Below are 20,089 nucleotides of genomic sequence, written 5' to 3'. Positions count from 1 at the left end.
AATGCTGTTGCTCATTTCTATTGCTTGCAAGGTTTGTGATTTTTTTGCCCCTCTTTCTCTGCACATTGGGTGGTGGTCTTTACTTTTTTAAATTGGGTTCTTTTGGGTTTCCTGCTTTGTAGCTGCCTGTAAGCAGACAAATCTCAAGGTTATACTCAAAAAATGGTGGACAAACTCAACAGGCCAGACAGCAACAATGAAAAATGTAAACAGTCGACACTTCAGGCAGAAACCCTTCATCTGGACAATCTCAATGTCGTGTAATTTATACATTCTTTCATATTAAATATACTTTGAATCTTGATGTAGAGTCTCTGCCCCAAACAATGACTGTTCATTCCCTCTATAGATCCAGCCTGACTTGCAGAATACCTCCAGCATTTTGTATGATGGTAAATACAGAAACTTGTTAGAGACACAAGAGATTGCATATTGTGGAATCTGGAGCTACAAACTACTTGCTGGGGGAACTCAGTGGATCAAACAGCAGACAGTAGGAGAGAAGGAACTCAGGATTCCTGTTTCAGTTTGGAACCCTGCATTCAAGATTCAAAATTGTCTAATGTCATTTCCAGTACACAAGTGTAAAGGAGAACAAGATTATTGTTACTCCAGATCTGATGCAACATTAAAAAAAAATCACAAAAAGATAAAGAACACAATAACTTAAAAAAACACATAATAAATACATAAGATCTTTCTTCACAGCTCATCCATCAGGACACTAGGGCAGCACAGTAGTGTCGTGGTTAGCACAACGCTTTACAGTACAGGTGACCCGGGTTCAATTCCCACAACCACCTGTAAGGAGTTTGTATATTCTCCCCAAGACTGCGTGGGTTTCCTCCGGGTGCTCTGGTTTCCTCCCACGGTCCAAAGTCCTACCATTGTAAGTTGTCCAAAGATAAGGCTAGGATTAACTTGGGGGGTTGTGGGGCAGTGAAGCTCAAAGGGCTGAAGTGCCTACTCTGCACTGTATCTCAATACAAGTAATGAGATCAGGTAGCTGAGCAGGTGGGCAGGGAAGGGGAGGATAACTGAATTGAAAAGGAAATATTTCTAATTGGCTAAGCTAGGATGATTTAACATGCCATTTAAGATCCAGATCAACCTCCCTTGTATGTCTCAGTGTTGTTAATGGTAAGGCTGTGGAACATGCCTGGCAAGCCAGACTATGTAAGAAAAACAACAAGCAAGAAGAAGGAAACCGTGTTAAATGTTGGCAGGCAAAAAAAAAGGCTCATACAAAAGAAAGTGAGTTGGAGAATACAATGCAGGTCCCATAGGCTGCAATACAGCCAGATAGTAGATGTGATTGCAAAAATACATACTTGTGGAGGAATTCAGCTGGTCAGAGAACAGGGCAGGTTGTCACTTAAGGTCAAGATCCTGAATCTGGACTCAAAATCATGTGTGGTTCCTCAAGTGGAGCAACAGTGAAGGAGGATCCAAGAGAAAGGGTCAGGGTGGGATGGGTTGGTCTCCTCTCTGCTAGAGAAACAAACCCAGATGAAGTAACTGCTTTGTGGACCACCCAGTCTACAGGAGTGACTTCGAACCTTCAGTTATCCGCCACATGAATTCACCATCCTATTGCTAGTAAAATGTCGTTAGCACAGAGAAACAGAACAAGATGATGGAGGAACTCCACATGAATGGAAGGAAATATAATGTATTACTGTGTTACTTGGTCTCTTCACTTGGACTGGCCAAAGGTTAAGTTAGAGACTCGTGCATCTGCAGTCATGCCTCTCCATCAGTAAAGATAGCTACTCAATGATCAGCATGATCAAGATGTGCTTAAAGACCCATTTCCATTTTGCTTGACACCAACTCAAAATGAGGAGAGGAATGTTTCTTCTCCTACAATCAGTCTTTGGAGTTCTCCACTCCACAGAGCTGTGGAGGAATAGTCATGCATACGTAAGTTTTTGAACTATGGGTTACAAGGCTGGTGCAGCATATTAGAGAGTGGGGCTAATAGCATATCAGAAATCACAGTATAGCAATCATAGTTCATGTACATATCATGTAGCAGGCAGTTCAAGATATACCAGCTAATGGTGGGGTGCCGCAGCAACACTCAATGTCAGTAAGATGAAAGAGGTGATTGTGGACTTCAGGAAGGGTAAGACGAAGGAACACATCCCAATCCTCATAGGGGGATCAGAAGTGGAGAGAGTGAGCAGCTTCAAGTTCCTGGGTGTCAAGATCTCTAAGGATCTAACCTGGTCCCAACATATTGATGTAGTTATAAAGAAGGCAAGACAGCAGCTATACTTTATTAGGAATTTGAAGAGATTTGGCATCTCAACAAATACACTCAAGAACTTCTATAGATGTACTGCGAAGAGCATTGTGATAGGCTGCCTCACTGTCCAGTATGGGGGTGGGGGATGGAGAGCTACTGCACAGGACCGAAAGAAACTGCAGAGGGTTGTAAATTTAGTCGGATCTATCTTGGGTACTAGCCTTACAAAGTACCCAAGACACTTTCAACGAGTGGTATCTCAAAAAGACAGCATCCATTATTAAGGACCCCAGCACCCAGGGCATGCCCTTTTCTCACTGTTACCATCAGGTAGGAGATGCAGAAGCCTGAAAGCACACACTCAACGATTCAGCAACAGCTTCTTCCCCTCTGCCATCTGATTCCCAAATGGATATTGAACCTATGAAAACTACCTCACTTTTAAATATATTATTTCTGGTTTGCACAATTTTTAATCTATTCTATATACATACTGTAATTGATTTACTTATTTGTTTTTTTCTTCTAGATTATGTATTGCATTGAACTGCTGCTGCCAAGTTAACAAATTTCATGACACATGCCGATGATAATAAACCTGATTCTGATTCTGAACTGCTATACTGTGCCAGTGTTAAATGATCAGGGTTAGATTCCACCACTGCCTGTAGTGTGTGTGTACATTCTCATGACCACTCCAGTTTCCTCCCTCATTCCAAAATACAAATGTATGGGTTAGAGTCCGTGAGCTGTGGGCATGCCGGAAGCATGGTGATACGCGTGGGCTTCCCCGGTACGATCTTCATATTGTGTTGGTTGTTAATGCAATATGTCATATTTCACTGTATAGTTTGATGTACATGTGACAAGTAAAACTAATTTTTTTAATTAACCTTACAAAATGGTGTCGAGGCTCAAAGAGCCACGCATCCTATTCCTACTTCGATTTCTTAGGTTTGTCATACACAATGAGGGCCTCAAAGAACAAAAGACATCAAACTGCAACTCAGCAGTCCTCCATTAATTCCTGTCTATTTAAAATAGCTGTGAACCTGAGTAGATTATGCAATTCTCTCCACAACAAATAAAACCTATCCACATATATCTGATAAGTCATGCACCTTCAGGGAAGGAGAACAAAGCAACATGACTAACAAATTTTAAAAAACCTATCTCAGGAATCATATCCAGGAAACATCCACATTTGAATGCACACAATACTTCACATTATCACATCCACAATATATGACAGATGTTCTAAAGTAATTTGCTCCTCAAGTAACAACGGCTGATGAAACTAGCCACCAGTACTCCTGGAAAGGAAACAAGTCTCCAACGTCTACATAAATACAAGAGATTTTGCAAATGCTGGAAATCCAGAGCTACACACACAAAATACTGGTGGGACTCAGCAGGTCAGGCAGCATCTAGGGAGAGGAGTGAAGAGTCATTGTCTTGAGCCAAGACCCTTCAATAGGACATTTCACAAATAAAATTAGTCCTGATAAAGGATCTCAGCCCAAACTGTTGACTGTTTATTCCTCTCCCTAGCTGTTACCTGACTTGCTGATTTCTTCAAATAGTGTGTGTGTGTGTGTGTGTTACTCCAATGACAACATTCCTTTAGATGAGGTGGGAACTTATTCTTGGATACATTGACACACTTGGTCACATGACCAGCTATCACTAGCCCCAAGTGCTATAGCAACATACTTCCCATATATGATAACGTTACCTGGATACAACAGACCAAGACCAAGACAATGCCAAAGCTCACTTACTTGGCAAAATAGCAAGAGCTTTTTCTTCCATCCAATCTGCAAGCAGTGAGCTCCAATTCTGCTGCATGTTCCACAGTCCACTTGAGCCTCTAAGACCAGTCCTTCATCTAATCTCATTTTGGAATTTAACACGTCATGACAGCAAGTTCTGTTGAGTGAAGGAAAGTGGGTCAGACTATTAAATCAATTAATTTTTTTTTAAAACAAGAGCAAGGCTGGCAGTCTCATTTACCACATCCCATTTCTCCTCTGCCCAAAAAGTGAGAAGAGCCTTAGCTAAAAGCTATCTAATGGAAGAGGGGTCAGTTGTTTCAATCCCTGGGCTGCAGATCATCTGGGATCTGTTCCACACTGGTGTCTACCAATTGTACAAAGATTAGCTGGAAGAAATGAGGCAAGTTATCCACAGAAACATACCTGTTGAAATTTATTGTCATGTGTACAAATGCAACAAGATAAAACTTACAGCATCACAGGGACATAGGGTACCAGACAACACACTAGACCTAAATTCCGAAGGGGGGGTAAGATGCAAAGAAGCCATTAGTACAAAGAAAAACAAAAGCCCCTTTTGTCCCTTTCATCAGTCCTGAAAAAGGTCTCAGCCCAAAATGTTAACTGTTTATTCCTCTCCTTTGACCTGCTGAGTTTCTTCAGCACTTTGTATGTGCTGTGCAAGATTTTAATCACTGCACTGCCACCTGTATTTTCAACATTGTTAACATTTCATTAAATCTTACACGAGGCAATGAAAATCTACATTACTGACAGGGCCTTAAAATAAATAGGGCTCAAGCTCCTTTCTTATTGAAGCAAAAGACTTGGGGGTGGGAAATAGAAGCAGTATTTCAATATAATTATTTCCAAAACTGAATCCCAGAAAATGAGAAGCAACCTATACATTTGGCATTGGCAGTCACGAACCTTTTCCCCATACACCTTAATACCTGCAATGAAATTAAAATCTCTTCCTGTATCAAAATCTAGCAAGTTAGTGATAGATTGCCCCTTACCCTCTTGGGATCTCCTGAAACCCCAACAGTTGGGCAAATTACATTGCAATGGAGCAGACCTATCTACCACTTCAGTCAAGAGGTAAAGACATTGCTTTTGATAGTAACTACGTCAAACCAAAGATCAGTCTTTGCCACACTTCCCCTTCAGCTGGGATTACTGATAGTTATACATTTTGCTATTTGTTTCTACTTTTTAAATCTATTAATTATGGAGGTGTGGACAGAGGAATCGTTGTGTCAAACCAAGAAGAAACAATGAAGAATACAACATTAATAGAAAATGCTGGAGACATTCAGCAAGTCAGGCAGCATCTATGAAATGGAATAAACAGTCAATGATTTGGGCCCAGATCCTTCATCAGGACAACTTGAAAATACTTAGGCCAAATATTATCAGAATTTGTGCAATTATCGTTTTGGATAATGGGAGTCTATTAGCCATTGTGTTTTGTTGGTTTCCTAAAGCTTCAATGGAATGTGCAGTGCCAAGGACGGAAAGTTGGGTCATGGAAAACAAGGAGGTATGGTTAATGGTTACCACACTCATTGGAACACAGTCAAAAAGAGGTGTACACAACTTGTCAATGCCCAGTCCAATAACTGCACTATTTTGCAACATGCTGGTGATACAATTGGTTGGGATGCTGGCAACCTGTAAGCTACTTTAGAAAGAAAGGCAACTTGACAGAACAAGCTGAAATATTCTGAATGAGTGCTGATGAATGGGAGCCTAGATATTTATTCCAAGTGAATCATATGAAGTGCAGCAGGAGACGCAGCATGTTCAATTCTACCAAAGACTAGAGATGAACTTTCTAGGCAACAAATGATAAAGGTCATAGATTGAGGGCAAGGCGCAAGAAGTTGAAGATCAAAGTAAAATTATTGAAGTATGTATATGTTACCATATACTGCCTTGAGATTCAATTCTTGACAAACACTTACAGGAAAATAAAACAATAGAGATTACGAAAACTATACATAAAGATTGATGAACAACCATTGTGCAAAGGAAGACAAATTGTGCAAAAATAATACTGAGAAAGTGGCTTGTAAAGAGTCCTTGAAGGTGTAGGGTAGGGTAGGGTTGTGTAGGGTAGAATCTGTAGGGTGTAGAATCAGTTCAGAGACATGGTGAGTGAAGTTATCTAAGCCAGTTCAGGAGCCTGATGGTTAAAGTGTAATACGTGTTTCTGAACCTGGTTGCATGGGATCTGTACCTCCTCCCTGATGGTAGTACAAGTGTCCCCCGTTTTTCGAACATTCGCTTTACGTCAACTCACTGTTACGAAAGACATACATTAGTTACCTGTTTTCGCTAACAGAAGGTGTTTTCATTGTTACGAAAAAAGGCAGCGTGCGCCGAGCAGACTAGCTCCTCCCCCGGAACTGCATTCTAGACGGCATTGCTTAAACACATGCCTGTGAGCATCTGTGCTCTATGTCGATTTATTTTGTGCATCCATTAGCAAGATGAGTTCTAAGGTATCTGAAAAACCTAAAACAGCGCGTAAGAGTATAACACTTAGCGTAAAACTAGACATAATAAAGCGTTTCAATCGTGGTGAACAAAGTAAGGATATAGTGAGTTTGGCTAAGGATTTGTGGAAGTTGACGAAGATGATGTTGAAGAGGTTTTAGCATCCCATGACCAAGAACTGACAGATGAAGAGTTGATGAAGAGGAAAGGATAACAATTGAAGCCGAACGCAGTAGTGAATGTCCCGAAAGTGATATCGTCCAGGAAATGAACGTGAAGCAAATGCGTGAGTTTTCCGCTGCAATTGGCAACGCTGCAATGATTGCAGAAAAGTATGACTTTAATTTTGAAAGGGTACATAGGTATAGGGCAGGTTTGCAGGATGGTTTGAGTGCTTACAAAGAACTGTATGATAAGCTAAGCAGTCAAGCATACTGCCATTTTTCAAGCCTTCCACATCAGCCACAGCAGACGACGAAACTCAACCTTTGACACTGAGGTGGGCAGACATAGAAGGTGACCTGCCTGCCATGATGGAAACAGACGACGATGAGATGACACCCATCTCCTCTACCTCCCACCACCCCAACCTCTGACAACTCAGCCTAACACACCATCATCAGTGTCCTCACTGTCTTCACGATTCCAGTAAGTGAAGTTACACTGGGTGTATATTATTTCTACTTTATATAGGCTGTGTATTTTTATGTGTTATTTGGTAGCTTCATAGCTTAAGGATTACTGGAAAAGGTGCTTCTGCCAGGAGCACTTGCACCGTGTGTTTCTGCCGGGAATCCCTGTGCCGTGTGTTTCTGCCGCGACTGCTGCTGAGAGCGCTTGCGTGAAATTTTCGCTATGGTGGACAGTGCTGCAATAATTGTAGAAAAGTATTCCTACATTATATAGACTGTGTATTTATCAGATCATTCCTGCTTTTACTATATGTTACTGTTATTTTAGGTTCTATGTGTTATTTGGCATGATTTGGTAGGTTATTTTTTGGGTCTGTGAACGCTCACAAATTTTTCCCATATAAATAAATGGTAATTGTTTCTTTATGACATTCCGGCATATGAACCATTTCATAGGAATGCTCTACCTTCCAATAGCGGGGAAAACCTGTAACAAGAAGAGGGCATGGCCTGAATAGTGGGGATCCTTGATGATGGATTCTGCTTTCTTATGGCAGTGATCCATGCCAAGTAATTTTTATATTTACCAAGGGCAGTAGGAATCTAAAGTGCAATGTCCAAGTAGATGCTGGAGGCAAGTACCCTCACAACATTTGAATGAACACTTACATCTCCAAGGCATGGAAGACTATGCTGGATATTGCATGCATTATTGAGGACATTGTTAAATAGGACAGTACAGAAGCATAGGTAGTACAGCTTCTGCCTCAGAGTCCTCTTCGTGTTAGTCATGCCCTCTGTGAGTACAAGTTGCCCAGTTTGTAGGCAAACGACAGGATAGATGAGATTAGAGTGGATCAGTGTTTGCTGCTGGGCACGTTATTTCAACACTCTGTGACTACAACTACAATTAAAACTGAAGTCACAGATTATAAGCAATGTAAATTCATAGAACTATAACCGTGGGGAGGGAATAAATACTTTGAAGTGGCTACTTAACGTCTTTTTAATAAAAAAGAGGAAAGATCAAGTTTGAGGTTACTGCAGGTGAATGTGAGGTCCTCAGCTGGAAGTCAACAGTTGAAAGGATTTGCATCAAGCTACTTTGACTTGATGACACATGGAACTCTTTGCTACTACAACTGATAAGAAAACTACTGGAGAGAAAATGGCAGAGGAAGGTGTATCAACTGAAAGGATCAGTTTTGGACTGCGTTGGTAAAGCAAATGGCAACCAAGAATGGCCTCTCTCCCTGCCATATAAGTTTAGTGTTCTAGGGGGTGGATTTGGCTTAAAATTCCTTTGGAATTTGTCGATGACTGAATGTATTTTTTCATCTAAAATTCGAATTCAGTATTTCCTCCCAAGGACACCATGTGAAATCACTAATCAATCCTTCTTTGTTCAGTCAAGACATTGGTATGGAAATAAACAGAGACAGTTTTTAAGAGGTCAAGCCATCATCTTATTTTACAGAAAAGCAACTTGGATCACAACCGGACAGCACATTTCCAAGCCATCTAGCTAGTAAAGAATAACAAACACACAGTAAGTGTTATATAAGCCTGAACGCATACTGCAATACATTGTGTGGTGTTTATAAATACAAAGAGAGGAGTCTCAACTGATTCAAGTCCATTCCAAGTAAAACTTCATTACCATGGGACCCACCACATTTATTTAGAGACACAGTACAGTAACAGGCCCTTCCTGTCCAATTACAGCCATGTGACCAATTAAACAACTAACCTGTACATCATTGGAATGCAGAAGGAAACCAGCACACTCAGAGGAAAGCCATGTTGTCACGGGGAGAATGCATAATCCCCTTACAGATATCAGCAGAACTGAACCATGGTTGCTGACACTGTAATCACATTACACTGACTGCAAAGCTACCATGACACCCATAAAGTTCCATGCAACTCAAATTGTACTGTATGAAAACCATTCTCCACCATGCTACCATGGGCCTATCTTCAATCAAATGCTTTAAAGTAGCTACTTGAAGTTTTACATGTTTTAGGTTATTTCAAGGCCCTTGACTATTTTTTTCAGCCAACTCAACCGCTTTACCAAAAAAAAAAAGAGTACAGTCACAAACACAAGAAAGATGCTGGAAATCCCAGGCAACACACACAAAAAAACTGGAGGAACTTAGGAGGTCCGGCAGCATCTATGGAAAGGAATAAGCAGTCGATGTATCAGCTCAAAATGTCAACTATTTATTCCTTTCCATAGAAGCTGCCTGACCTGCTGAGGTCCTCCAGCATTTTGTGTGCATTGCCTTGAGAGCACTGTTATTGGAGGGGTGCACTTACAAATACAAAAATAGTCTGTTGTTTGCATACCATATAATGGTCATTTTAGAGCAATCTGGCTGATTGCCATCACAATTATGCCTTTTTTATTCAGGCACCATCTTCTTTTGCCCTCTAATGAAGGTTCACGTTGCACTGAGCCTTCCACAGATTCTCTGAGCTTCTGATTCTCTTCACAGCATGAAGCACAGTCAGTTCTCATCTCCTGATAAGCATGTTCTGAATCAAATTTATTCTTAATGACAAACGTCATGAAACTTATTTTGCATTAGTACCGCAGAGCAAGACAAAATACATGAGATGACCAAAAAATAAATTAGTCCAAAAGTCAAATATCAAGATAGTATTCATGGACCATTCAAAAAAATTGATGGTGGAGAAGAAGCTGTTCCTAAAACATTGAGTTGAGATCTTTAGGCTCCTGCACCTCCTCTCTAACGAGAGCATTGCCAGGATAGTGAGGGTCCTTAAGGATGGATGCCACATTCTTGAAACTTCACCTCTTCATGATGAACTTGATGGCGGCAATGAGCTGTGCCTGTGATGGAGATGGCTGAATCTGCAATGCTCTGCAGCCTGTTGTCATCCTGTCCTTTGGAGACCCTACACCAGGTTGTGATGCACCCAGCCAGAAGGCTCTCCATCATACATTTGCAGAAGGATGCCACTGCATTGGTGACGTACCAGATCTCCACAAACTCTGAATGAAGAAGAGTCACTATTAGGGCTTCTTCATGATTGCATTTGTGTGTTGGGTCCAGCATAGATCCTCTGAGACAGTGATATCCAGATATTTGAAGCTGCTTCCCTTTCTACTACTGACCCCTCAGAGGATTGATGTGCGTTTCCTGACTTCCACTTCCTGAAGCCCACAATTAATTCCCGGATCTTGCTAACTTCAGGTGCAAGGCTGTTACTCCAACACTACTTATCCAGCTGATCTCCAAGTCCAAAATACCTTGTCTTCGCCTCCACCTCTATCCCACTTACACCACCAGTCTCTCAGAGCATTCAAATGCCAGTCCTTTCACTCCATTGCCACGTCATGTCTGTAAGATCACAGGCCCATGTAGATATCCATGGCCCCAGCTCATCTACCTGTTTGCAATTCTCCATTCCAAAGCTGGATTTTACTTCCCAAAAATATCAAAAGTTGGCCTCTCTTCACTGACAGCCAATTTCATTGGTAAATGTGACACAAGAAATTGAATGAAATGAACATAGTTGGCCACTGAGAGGCCAGTAAGCAACGAAACAGAGCTACACTGTGGATGATAGCAGCAAGTTCACTAATGAAGGCCCAACTTAAAGCTTTTGGAAACTCTTCCTCCCTGGAGACTGTGTTGTGTAATTAAATTGTTGGAACTTTCCAACATTAAACATATGCAAACATCAATCTGCATTCTGAAAGAGAAAGGTAAATTTCAAACTTAATACCTCCTACTTTCCCCACAGTTAAATATTTACAAGGAATATTTTATCCTTTATCAAGAAATACACTCAGTTGCCACTTTATTAAGTACACCAGCTCGTTAATGCAAATATTTAAACAGCCAGTCATTGTGGCTGCAACTCAAAGCATAAAAGCATGCAGACATGGTCGAGGTTCAGTTGTTCAGGCCAAACATCAGAATGGCGAAGAAATGTGACCTAAGTGACTTTGACTGTGGAATGACTGTTGGTGCCAGATGGGGTGGTTTGTGTATCTCAGAAACTGTTGATCTCCTGGAATTTTCACACACTAGAGTTTACAGTCTCTAAACTCTAGTCTCTAGAGTTTACAGAGAATGGTGCAAAAAACCCCCAAAAAAAACAGTGAGCAGCAGTTCTGTGAGCGAAAATGCCTTGTTAGAGAACTCAGAGGAGAGGGCAGAGAATGGCCAGACTGGTTCAAACCGACAAGAAGGCAATAACTCAAATAACGTGTTACGACAGTGGTGTGCAGATTTGCATTTATGAACACACAACACATCAAACCTTGAAGTGGATGGGCCTCAGCAACAGAAAACCACGAACGTACACTCAATGGCTACTTTGCTTTTAACAAAAACAGAACACAGATCAAGTGACATCCTCCCTCTAGAAAAATTCATGACTGCTGTTGCAAACCACAAGCTAAGTCCTTCAACTATTACACTCTTCATCCTGGAAGAACTTGTTTACATTTCAGAGCAGGAAGCTTGAACTTCAAAACTGAGTTTTCTACCAGCTCAAATGTAAACCTGCAGACCAGCAGATTCCAGGGCAATAGTCCTCACACAGGGACAGACAGCGGTGGAGAAGTTGTGATAGCAGCCAGCTGAAGGCCGAATAACATCACAACTCCAGTGTTGTAACTGTTGCCCAGTATTAATCAACAGTCATTGGAGTAAAGATTTCCCCCTCTCCAGCCCTTTATCTCTTTCGTCATTCAACTTCCCAGCTCTTTACTTCACCCCTCCCCACAGAGTCAACTACCACCTACCACCTTGTACTTCTTCCTCCCTTCCCCCGACCTACTTCTCCTTTTTCCAGTTCTGCTGAAGGGTCTTGGCCAGAAATGTCAACTGCCCACACCTCTCCAGAGATGCTGCCTGGCCTGCTGAGTTCCTCCAGCATCTTGTGTGTGTTGCACTGGGTAATTAGCTGGTCTAGAATTGGCCCCTCAGAAACAGAGCTGAGAAGTGAAGGAGGGATGAAGGACGAAGAAAGCATCACCGCAGAAATAAAAATGAGGCCACAATCAGAATCAGTCTGCTCACAAGTGGTGCACAGCAAGCTGGGAATGGTTGTTTTATTTTTTAATGCATTCAATTTCTAAGCAATTTGGTCAGCATTGCGTATGTGGTTTCAGGAAATGGTTGAATTCAAATTCTAGTCAAAGCAAAGCAGCATCGCTGAAATTATTTAATATGCCAAATGTAAATATTTGCATTTAGCATATCTTTGCACTGGAATGGCGGGGTTTTTTTTTCAGTCACAGATGGAGGCTGCCCTACTGTACACGTCCAGAATTCCGATTTTATTACTGATGCACCATCAATAACTCTCTCTGAGACGTGAAGTCAAGATATCGGCTTTTATTGACTGGAAGAAAGAACAAGTAGTAGTTGACCACCATACTACATCCTGGAGAATGAGGCCGAGCTCAGGCCTCAATTGCCTTTATACAGGGGTCTGTGGGAGGAGCCACAGGAGCAGTCAGCAGGGGGCGTATCCAGACAGGTATATGCAGTTCACCACAATTACAAGTGTTTAGAACAAACTTGTGGCAGGACTCAGGTGTAGGCACCAAAGGCAATCAAGAGGAACAGGGTATCTCCATTTAAGTGAATGAGATTTAAGCTTGCAAGTACGTGTATGGGGTTGGATTAAAGAGGTCGAGGTTGTGGCTTTAGGGTGGTGTAAACACTGGCCTCTTTCTGCAGCCTACGTTCCATTAAAATAACTTCAAGTAAAAATACATGATCATCTCTGCAACAAAGGCTACAGGAAAAAAAAAGCTCAAAGTAAATTTATTATCAAAGTTTATATATGTCACCATATACAACCCTGAGATTCATTTTTTACGGTAGAACAAAGTACAACAGAATCAATGTAACACTACACATAAAAGCTGACAATGTGCAAAAGACAAACTATGAAAACACAAAACGAAACATTTAAACTAACATATTCTGAGAATGAGAGTTGTGGAGTCCTTGAAAGTGAGTCCATAGGTTGTGTTCAGTGACCAGTCCAGTGTTGAGGTGAGTGAAGATGTCCACACTGGTTCAGAAGCCTGAAGACTGATGGAGAAAAACAAGCCACAAACTTAAGACGGGCTCTGTAAAAATGGGTATTTATTCCTCAGATCTCCCATGACACAACTTTGTAAACAAAATGTACAACCCGTTTGGCCAAGTGTATGATTTGGCAGCGGTGACCACACCTCAAGAGCAAAACATGCCGAGAGAACAGCTGGCACACTGAAGTTACAACCACAAAATGAAGAATAAACAAGGACATTTCTCAGTCACCTGATGCATCCACTCCACTTAGGTATTAGTTTTAACACCTTAAGTCCATAAGATATGGGAACAGAATTAGGCCACTTGGCTCAGAGTCTGCTCTGCATTTTTTCATAGCTGATCCATTTACCTCTTGGCCCCAATCTCCTGCCTTCATCCTATATCCCTCCATGCCCTGACTAATCAAGAATCTATCACCCACTGTCTGAAATATACCCAATGACTTGGCCTCCACAGCCGCCTGTGGCACCAAATTCCACAGCTTCACCACTCTCTGGCTAAAGAATTCCTCCTCATCTGTGTTCTAAATGGGTGTACCTCGATTCTGAGGCTGCAACCTCTAGTCTTAGACTCTCCCACCATAGGAAACACCCTCTCCAGATCCACTCTATTGAGGCCTTTCAACATTCAATAAATTTCAACTACATCCCCCCCCCCCCATTCATCTGAATTCCAGTGAGTACAGATTTTCATCTCAAGGTGTGAGGATGTTGCATTATCCTGTATTAACTTCACCCTCCCTCCCCCCACCCCCGACACCAGAAAAGATCATGCAGTGTATTCTCCTTGCTGGACTCAGGCATTGAAAACTCAAAGCTCTAGTATGTCACACTAGAGCTGTTTGCCTTTCTGCAGATGACCTCAAAGTGTCAGCTGCTGCTGCATTCAAATGCAATTTCTGATTAATTGGTCTTCGTGTAACCAAGACTCAGGATATTTATGTTATATTTCCGCTCTGCACATCAAAATGGTCAGAAGCTGAGCCTGCAGTTTATCTGCCTTATCAAGTCCATGATTTGGTCCATTCTCCTTGGGCGGCACTTGTAATAAACTCTTAGTCAGACAGCCCGAGGCAATGCAAGGAACTGTGCACTCTTTGAAGTTCTTGCTTTAGAGTTGATGAGCAGACAGATATGAAAATGGGGCTTCTCCATACTTTGAACCTCACAGCTACATCTTTGCCAGATCAAAGAGAGGTCCTGTGGGTTTAAATGCATGGTTCGTTAGAATGCAACCCCCAAGTGACAAGCAAGTATCCCATGAAGATCAGCATTCAAAGCAGAATAGAAAACACCAAAGAGATGTTTTGGTATTGGGTTTATTATGATCACATATAGTAAGATGCAGCGAAAGTCTTGTCCTGCATACTGTTTATATAGATCAAATCATTACATAGTACATCAAGGTAGAACAAGGTAAAACAATACCAGATACAGTGGAGTGCAGATAAACAATAAAGTGCAAAGTCATAATGAAGTAGATTATCAGGCCAAGAGTCCACCTTACCGTACAAGAGTTCTGTTCAAATGCCTGAAAACGGTGGCATAGAAGCTGTCCTTGAGGCCGGTGGGACGTGCTTTCAGGCTTTTGTATTTTCTGCCCAGTGGGAGAGGAAAGGAGAGGGAAAGTCCAGGGTGATTGGGGCCTTCGATTATGCTGGCTGTTTGACTGAGTCAGAAGAACAACAGAGTCCCAAGAGGGGTGGCTGGCTCCTGTGATATACTGGGCTGTGTCCACAACTCTCTGCAGTTTCTTGCAGGAGCAGTTGCTAAACCAAGCTGCTTTGCATCCAGACAGAATGATTTCTATGGTGCATCAATAAAAATTGGTAAAGGTTGAGAGGAGCATGCTGAATGTCATCAGTCTCCTACGTAGAGCATTAGCGAGCTTTCTTGGTGTGATAAAGTAATTGGACCAGAAGTGAGCATGGAGAGCCTGCTCTGTCCACTGAGCACATCAAAAATCAATGTGGTCCTTGACAGACATCACCAACAACAGCTCTGCAGCTCAAACCCCAATGAGAAATTCTTTTCTGTGTCCAAGTACCGGTCAGTCAGGAAATTGTCTCCATATTTTCCCTTCTCTCTCACACTTCTTTCCCTTTATTGAAATTCACAGGAGGATTCAATAGTCATCTACTGTTATAGTTTGAGTGAGAAGTTACTAACCTGGTTTCTCTGAAGTCACACTATTTTACAGAAGGCTAATTTTCAAACTACATAAGTTATCCTAACACCCAAGATATCCCACAGTCTCAAATACAAATCTTGCTTGTGCTCCTAAACCTTGCTGATCTGCTCAGACGTGTCAGATTCAATTCATTATCAACTTCCCAAACTGAAGGGCATTCCACGGTACTCACTGCCACTTCTCACTCCCCCAGCAGATGAGTCGTCCCATCTCCCAAATCTCACTGCAAACCCCCACTTGCTCAGCCGCCTCCAGCCCACAAGAGCAGACTGTGCTTTGTGGAGACTGAGGCAGTATCCCACCGGCAAGATTCCCTGGCGAAACTCTGCCAGGGTCTCCACCTCTTAGCTTACAGGTTCACCAAAGGCCCCATGCACATACTGAAGTTTGTTTTAAATTAAAGGTTAGCTCTGTCACATATACAGTACATGAAAACATACAGTGAAATGGGTCATTTTGAGTTAATGACCACCAGTCTGAGATTGTGCTGGAGGCAGCCTTTAAGTGTAGCACACTTCCAGCACCAATGTCGCGTGCCCACAACTCACTAACCTTAACCATATGTCTTTAGAATGTGGGAGGAAACTAGAGCACTTGGAGAAAGCTCACATGGTCACTGGGAGAAGATACGAAGTGCTGACGGACAGCAGCAAGAATCGAACCCTGACTGGTGATCACTGGTGATTGTGTGAACTGCTACATTACTGTACTGCCCCAAATACCACCTCCGGGCAGTGGTCACCAGCTTGACCAGCATTGTCCCAGGAAAGAGCTGATTATTGACTATAGGAGGAAGTAGGAGGTATATGAGCAAGTCCTCATTAGGGGAATCAGACGTGGAGAAGGTCAGTAACTTTAAATTCCTTGTATTATCGTATCAGTGGATCTGTCCTGGGACCTTCATGTAAATGCCATCACAAAGGCGGCACAACAGCGCCTCTACTTTCATAGACATTTGCGTAGATTTGAATCTTTGAACTTTGACAAACCTCTGTAGATGCAGTGGAGAGCATCCTAAATGGCTGCATCAAGATCTAGTATGAGAGCACTGATGCCAAGGAAAGGAAACCCAAGCCATCACATGCAAAGCCTCCCTGCCACTGAGCAGATGAGCGCTGGCACAAGAAAGTGGCATCCATCATCAAGGACCCCCCCCCCCCCCACCACCATGCTCTTTTCTCACTGCTGCTATCAGACAGGAGGTATAGGAGCCTGATGACCCACACCACCAGGTTCATGAACAGTTATCACCCTCAACTATTAGGCTCCTGAACCAGCATTGATAATTTCACTCACCACAACACTGTCCTAATTCCACAATTCAGTCTCATTTTCAGAATTAATTTTTGAATGATTTGTCCTCTTTTGCATATTGCTTGTTTATCACTCTTTATGTATAGTTTTCATTAGAAAATGCATGTCCTTCTTGAAAAACATTTTTCCTGTAATTGTGTGCAAGAAAACTAATCTCAAGGTCGTATATGCCGACAGAGTATGCATACATTGATAAATGTATTTTGACTTTGAATGCTCCTGTTGTCTTTCACGGACAACCCCCTCCCTCCTTTCAGCAAAGAGCATTGCTGGCACTCTGCTGTAATGTGCCTTCAGCCACCCACCATGCACACCAGTATGGAAGTAGCAACCACAAGTCCTGTTGTACAGGGAAACAAACACCATCCTGACAAACTGGCTACAGATTTGCATGCTTGCTTTAACTTTCGCATGCTGCGTTAGGATGATTGCTGACATTGTGTTACTGCCAGAAGCAAGAGCAATTTCTAGATTATGTATTTAATAAAAAACATTAGCATCATCCACTGTCCAAATATGGAACAAGGAAGCGAAGTAGCATTTAAAGAAACTTGCCCCAAAACTAATTGTAAAAAACCTTTCTCCTTCAATAATTAAATGGTGAATAATTAGGATCTAGGAGCCTCGTAATGCAAGCCCTGAATTAACTAAATCCTAAACTGCAAACACCGGATGAAATTCAATACCTTTCAAAAAAGATGCTTGCAATTAATATTGTGTGGATGGCATGGCAGTTAGCACGGTGCTTTACAGAGTTAAGTGTAAAAGTGATTGGGTTGGGGTTCAAATCCCCCCGCTGTCCATAAAGAGTTTGTACAGTCTTCCCGTGACCGCATAGGATTTCTCTGGGCTCTCGTTTCCTCCCACATTCCAAAGTTGTACAGGTTAGGATTAGTAAATTGTGGGCCAGCAAAGTTGGTGCTGGAAGTTAAGAGAGGGCTGCCCCCAGCACATCGGCTAACGCAAATGTTGCACTTCACTCTACGTTTTGACATTTTGATGTGTATGTGTCAAATAAAACTAATCTGAAGTCTGGCTGCGTGCAAGTGGGGTAACACGCTTAGCCACGCTTGCTGGATCACAAACTAAATTTTACTTGCATCTGGTCAGTCTTGCCCCCTTCGAGATGTCCTTTTCCTCAAGTTCAGCCTGCATCTCCTAACAAACGAGCCACAGTTACAAGGCTTTCTGATCCTTCAACCAACCCATGGATGCACAAATCCTCAGTAAGAGAATCAAGTTTAGCATTTTAGAATTATATATGTTTCAGGTGCTCCAGAATGAGATTTATTTATTTGTAAGTGTGTCACACTGGAGTTACTCTCTCAGCATTATTTGAAAACAAAGACTTGTCTGTCGTCCCATCTTGGGTTTAATTTACTGGTTCTCTCTTGCCTTGTGCGTATCTGGGCTTTCTTATTGGCACTTCGTGGACTGGGAGAATGAAGAGCGTGTCACTATAAGGTTAGGTTGAGATTATGCGGGCAGTGGGCGTATCAGCCCTCTTGTGCTTTTTGATCTCATCACTTGAGATTCAGTTTCACGTGACCCTGCTACTCTGAACTGGCCCACGCCTTCAGTAACCAGGTCCAACACTTGCCTTTGTTGAATTTTGCCCCTCCTGACATAGGACTCCGTGTTTAGCAAGGGTCAATCAGGGTGTGCTTTGGGTTTGTGGGGCTGAAGCCAGGGTTAACTGGGGAGTGCCTAGAGTTTGTGGGAGTGTGTACCCCATCTGGACTTTAGGATTAGGTTTGAGTTTTGGGCTGGTGGATGTATATGTTTGGCTGGGAGATGTTAGGCTGCAGAGTTTTGAGTGGCGATGTATGAACTGCTATGCCGGATGGGCTAGCATGGTGAAGCCAGGTTAATCTGGCCCATGCCTTTCGTTAGGGTTAGGGTTGAAATAATTGCCCCTTCTTTTGATGAGATTTATGTATTTGACTGACAATTGGATACATCACAATTCTCATTACAATTTACATCAGATGGAATTAGGCTCCATTTTGAAGTGAAAGGATTCCACACGCGTCCTCATTTGAACAGCTATTTGCCATGGATTGCTGGGTCAGGTTGGGCAGCAGCTTCTTCCCTCAGGCCATTAGGTTTCTGAACTCCCTGCCACATCAGATCTGAAGTGTCACCAGATCATTTGTTCTGTACCCTACAATAATAAATTTATGCATTTTACTTTGTTTATCTATATGTAATTCATTTGTGGATTTAATTCTTATTGGTCACTTTGCTGAACAGTTAACTGTCAGTTAACTGTCGGCTAACTATTACTTGGATTGCACTACTTGTATGTATAATCTATATTTTCATTTATATTTATCATTATTATTGTCATGAGCAGAGAGACAACATCTGCCAGAAGTAACTTCCTTGTATGTGCACAGGTACTTGGCGATTAAAGTTTGATTCTCATTATTTTCCTAAGTTATTGTGTGTTACTCTCCTCTCCTGTCAAACTCCTTCTGTGCCTTTTCATTCTGGCGTCCTCCCTCTTCCTTTCCAGTCCTGATGAAGGGTCTCAGCCCGAAATGTCGGCTGTTCATTCATTTCCATAGATGTTGCCTGACCTAGCATGTTGTGTGTGTTATGCAGGAAGATGGGATTAGTTAAACATTCAATTACAATTTTAATTAGTTTGGCAGAGCAACTAGGAGCGAAGAGCCCATTCCCGTGTTGTACTGTTTTATGTTCAAAGGATTTCACCTACCTTTATCGTGTATTATTCTCTGTATTCCAATGAATTCCCCTTACCGCTCACGTACACACTTGGGGCAATTTACAGGGTCACCCACACAGTTTTCGTGTACAGAGGAAACACCAGTAGTGAGGATTGGCCTTGAAATGCTGCAACTTTCCCTCCAATTAACCCAAGAGATAGTGCTCAAGGTTCATCACCCATTCAGATTTTAAATGGACGATAAATCCATGAACACTACCCTCACTAGTTTTGCGCATCTCATTTCTTATTTTAACTATTTTTTTAAATGAATTGCACTGTAGTGCTGCCACAAAACAACGAATTTCACAACATGTCAGACATAATAAACCTGATTTTGAATTTCAAAAGAGCAATTCTTACTAACTGCACTACTTTGCTGCAGGAATTACAGTGGCCATTTTGCATGCAGTAAGGTCTCACAAACAGCAGAACGACACTGACAGATCACTTTCTTGGCAGCAACGTCAGCTGACCATTATAGACTGGAATACAGGAGATAATCACATTTCTTCTTCCAATAGTATCAAAATTTCATTTGCATCCAAAACGGGCACTTCAGTTATAAGTCACTCCCTCAGCTGCACCATCAGCCTAAATCT

General features: G+C 42.0%; 1 protein-coding gene across 6 annotated transcripts in view; it reads right to left on the bottom strand.

Moving 5' to 3' along the window:
* LOC132403627 (uncharacterized) overlaps positions 1–20,089 on the bottom strand; it is a 483,661-nt gene that overhangs the window by 352,737 nt on the left and 110,835 nt on the right. For 2 of the 6 annotated variants that reach the window (XR_009515310.1, XR_009515311.1), the window contains exon 3: positions 4,033–4,180. The exons of 3 other annotated variants lie outside the window; for them this stretch is intronic. Coding sequence is in view for 1 of the 3 variants with exons in the window: in XM_059987094.1 (XP_059843077.1) it covers positions 4,033–4,099 (67 nt within the window). In the remaining 2 variants the exon portion in view is untranslated. Of the gene's footprint in view, positions 1–4,032; positions 4,181–6,357; positions 6,547–20,089 lie in introns of all 6 variants that reach the window. One more of the 6 variants, XM_059987094.1, reaches the window with a different exon arrangement.

This window comes from Hypanus sabinus, chromosome 13 (genome assembly GCF_030144855.1).
Source record: "Hypanus sabinus isolate sHypSab1 chromosome 13, sHypSab1.hap1, whole genome shotgun sequence".
NCBI classification, from domain to species: domain Eukaryota; kingdom Metazoa; phylum Chordata; class Chondrichthyes; order Myliobatiformes; family Dasyatidae; genus Hypanus; species Hypanus sabinus.
Note: the sequence above shows the minus strand (reverse complement) of the source record. Positions and strands in the feature narration are given on the sequence as shown.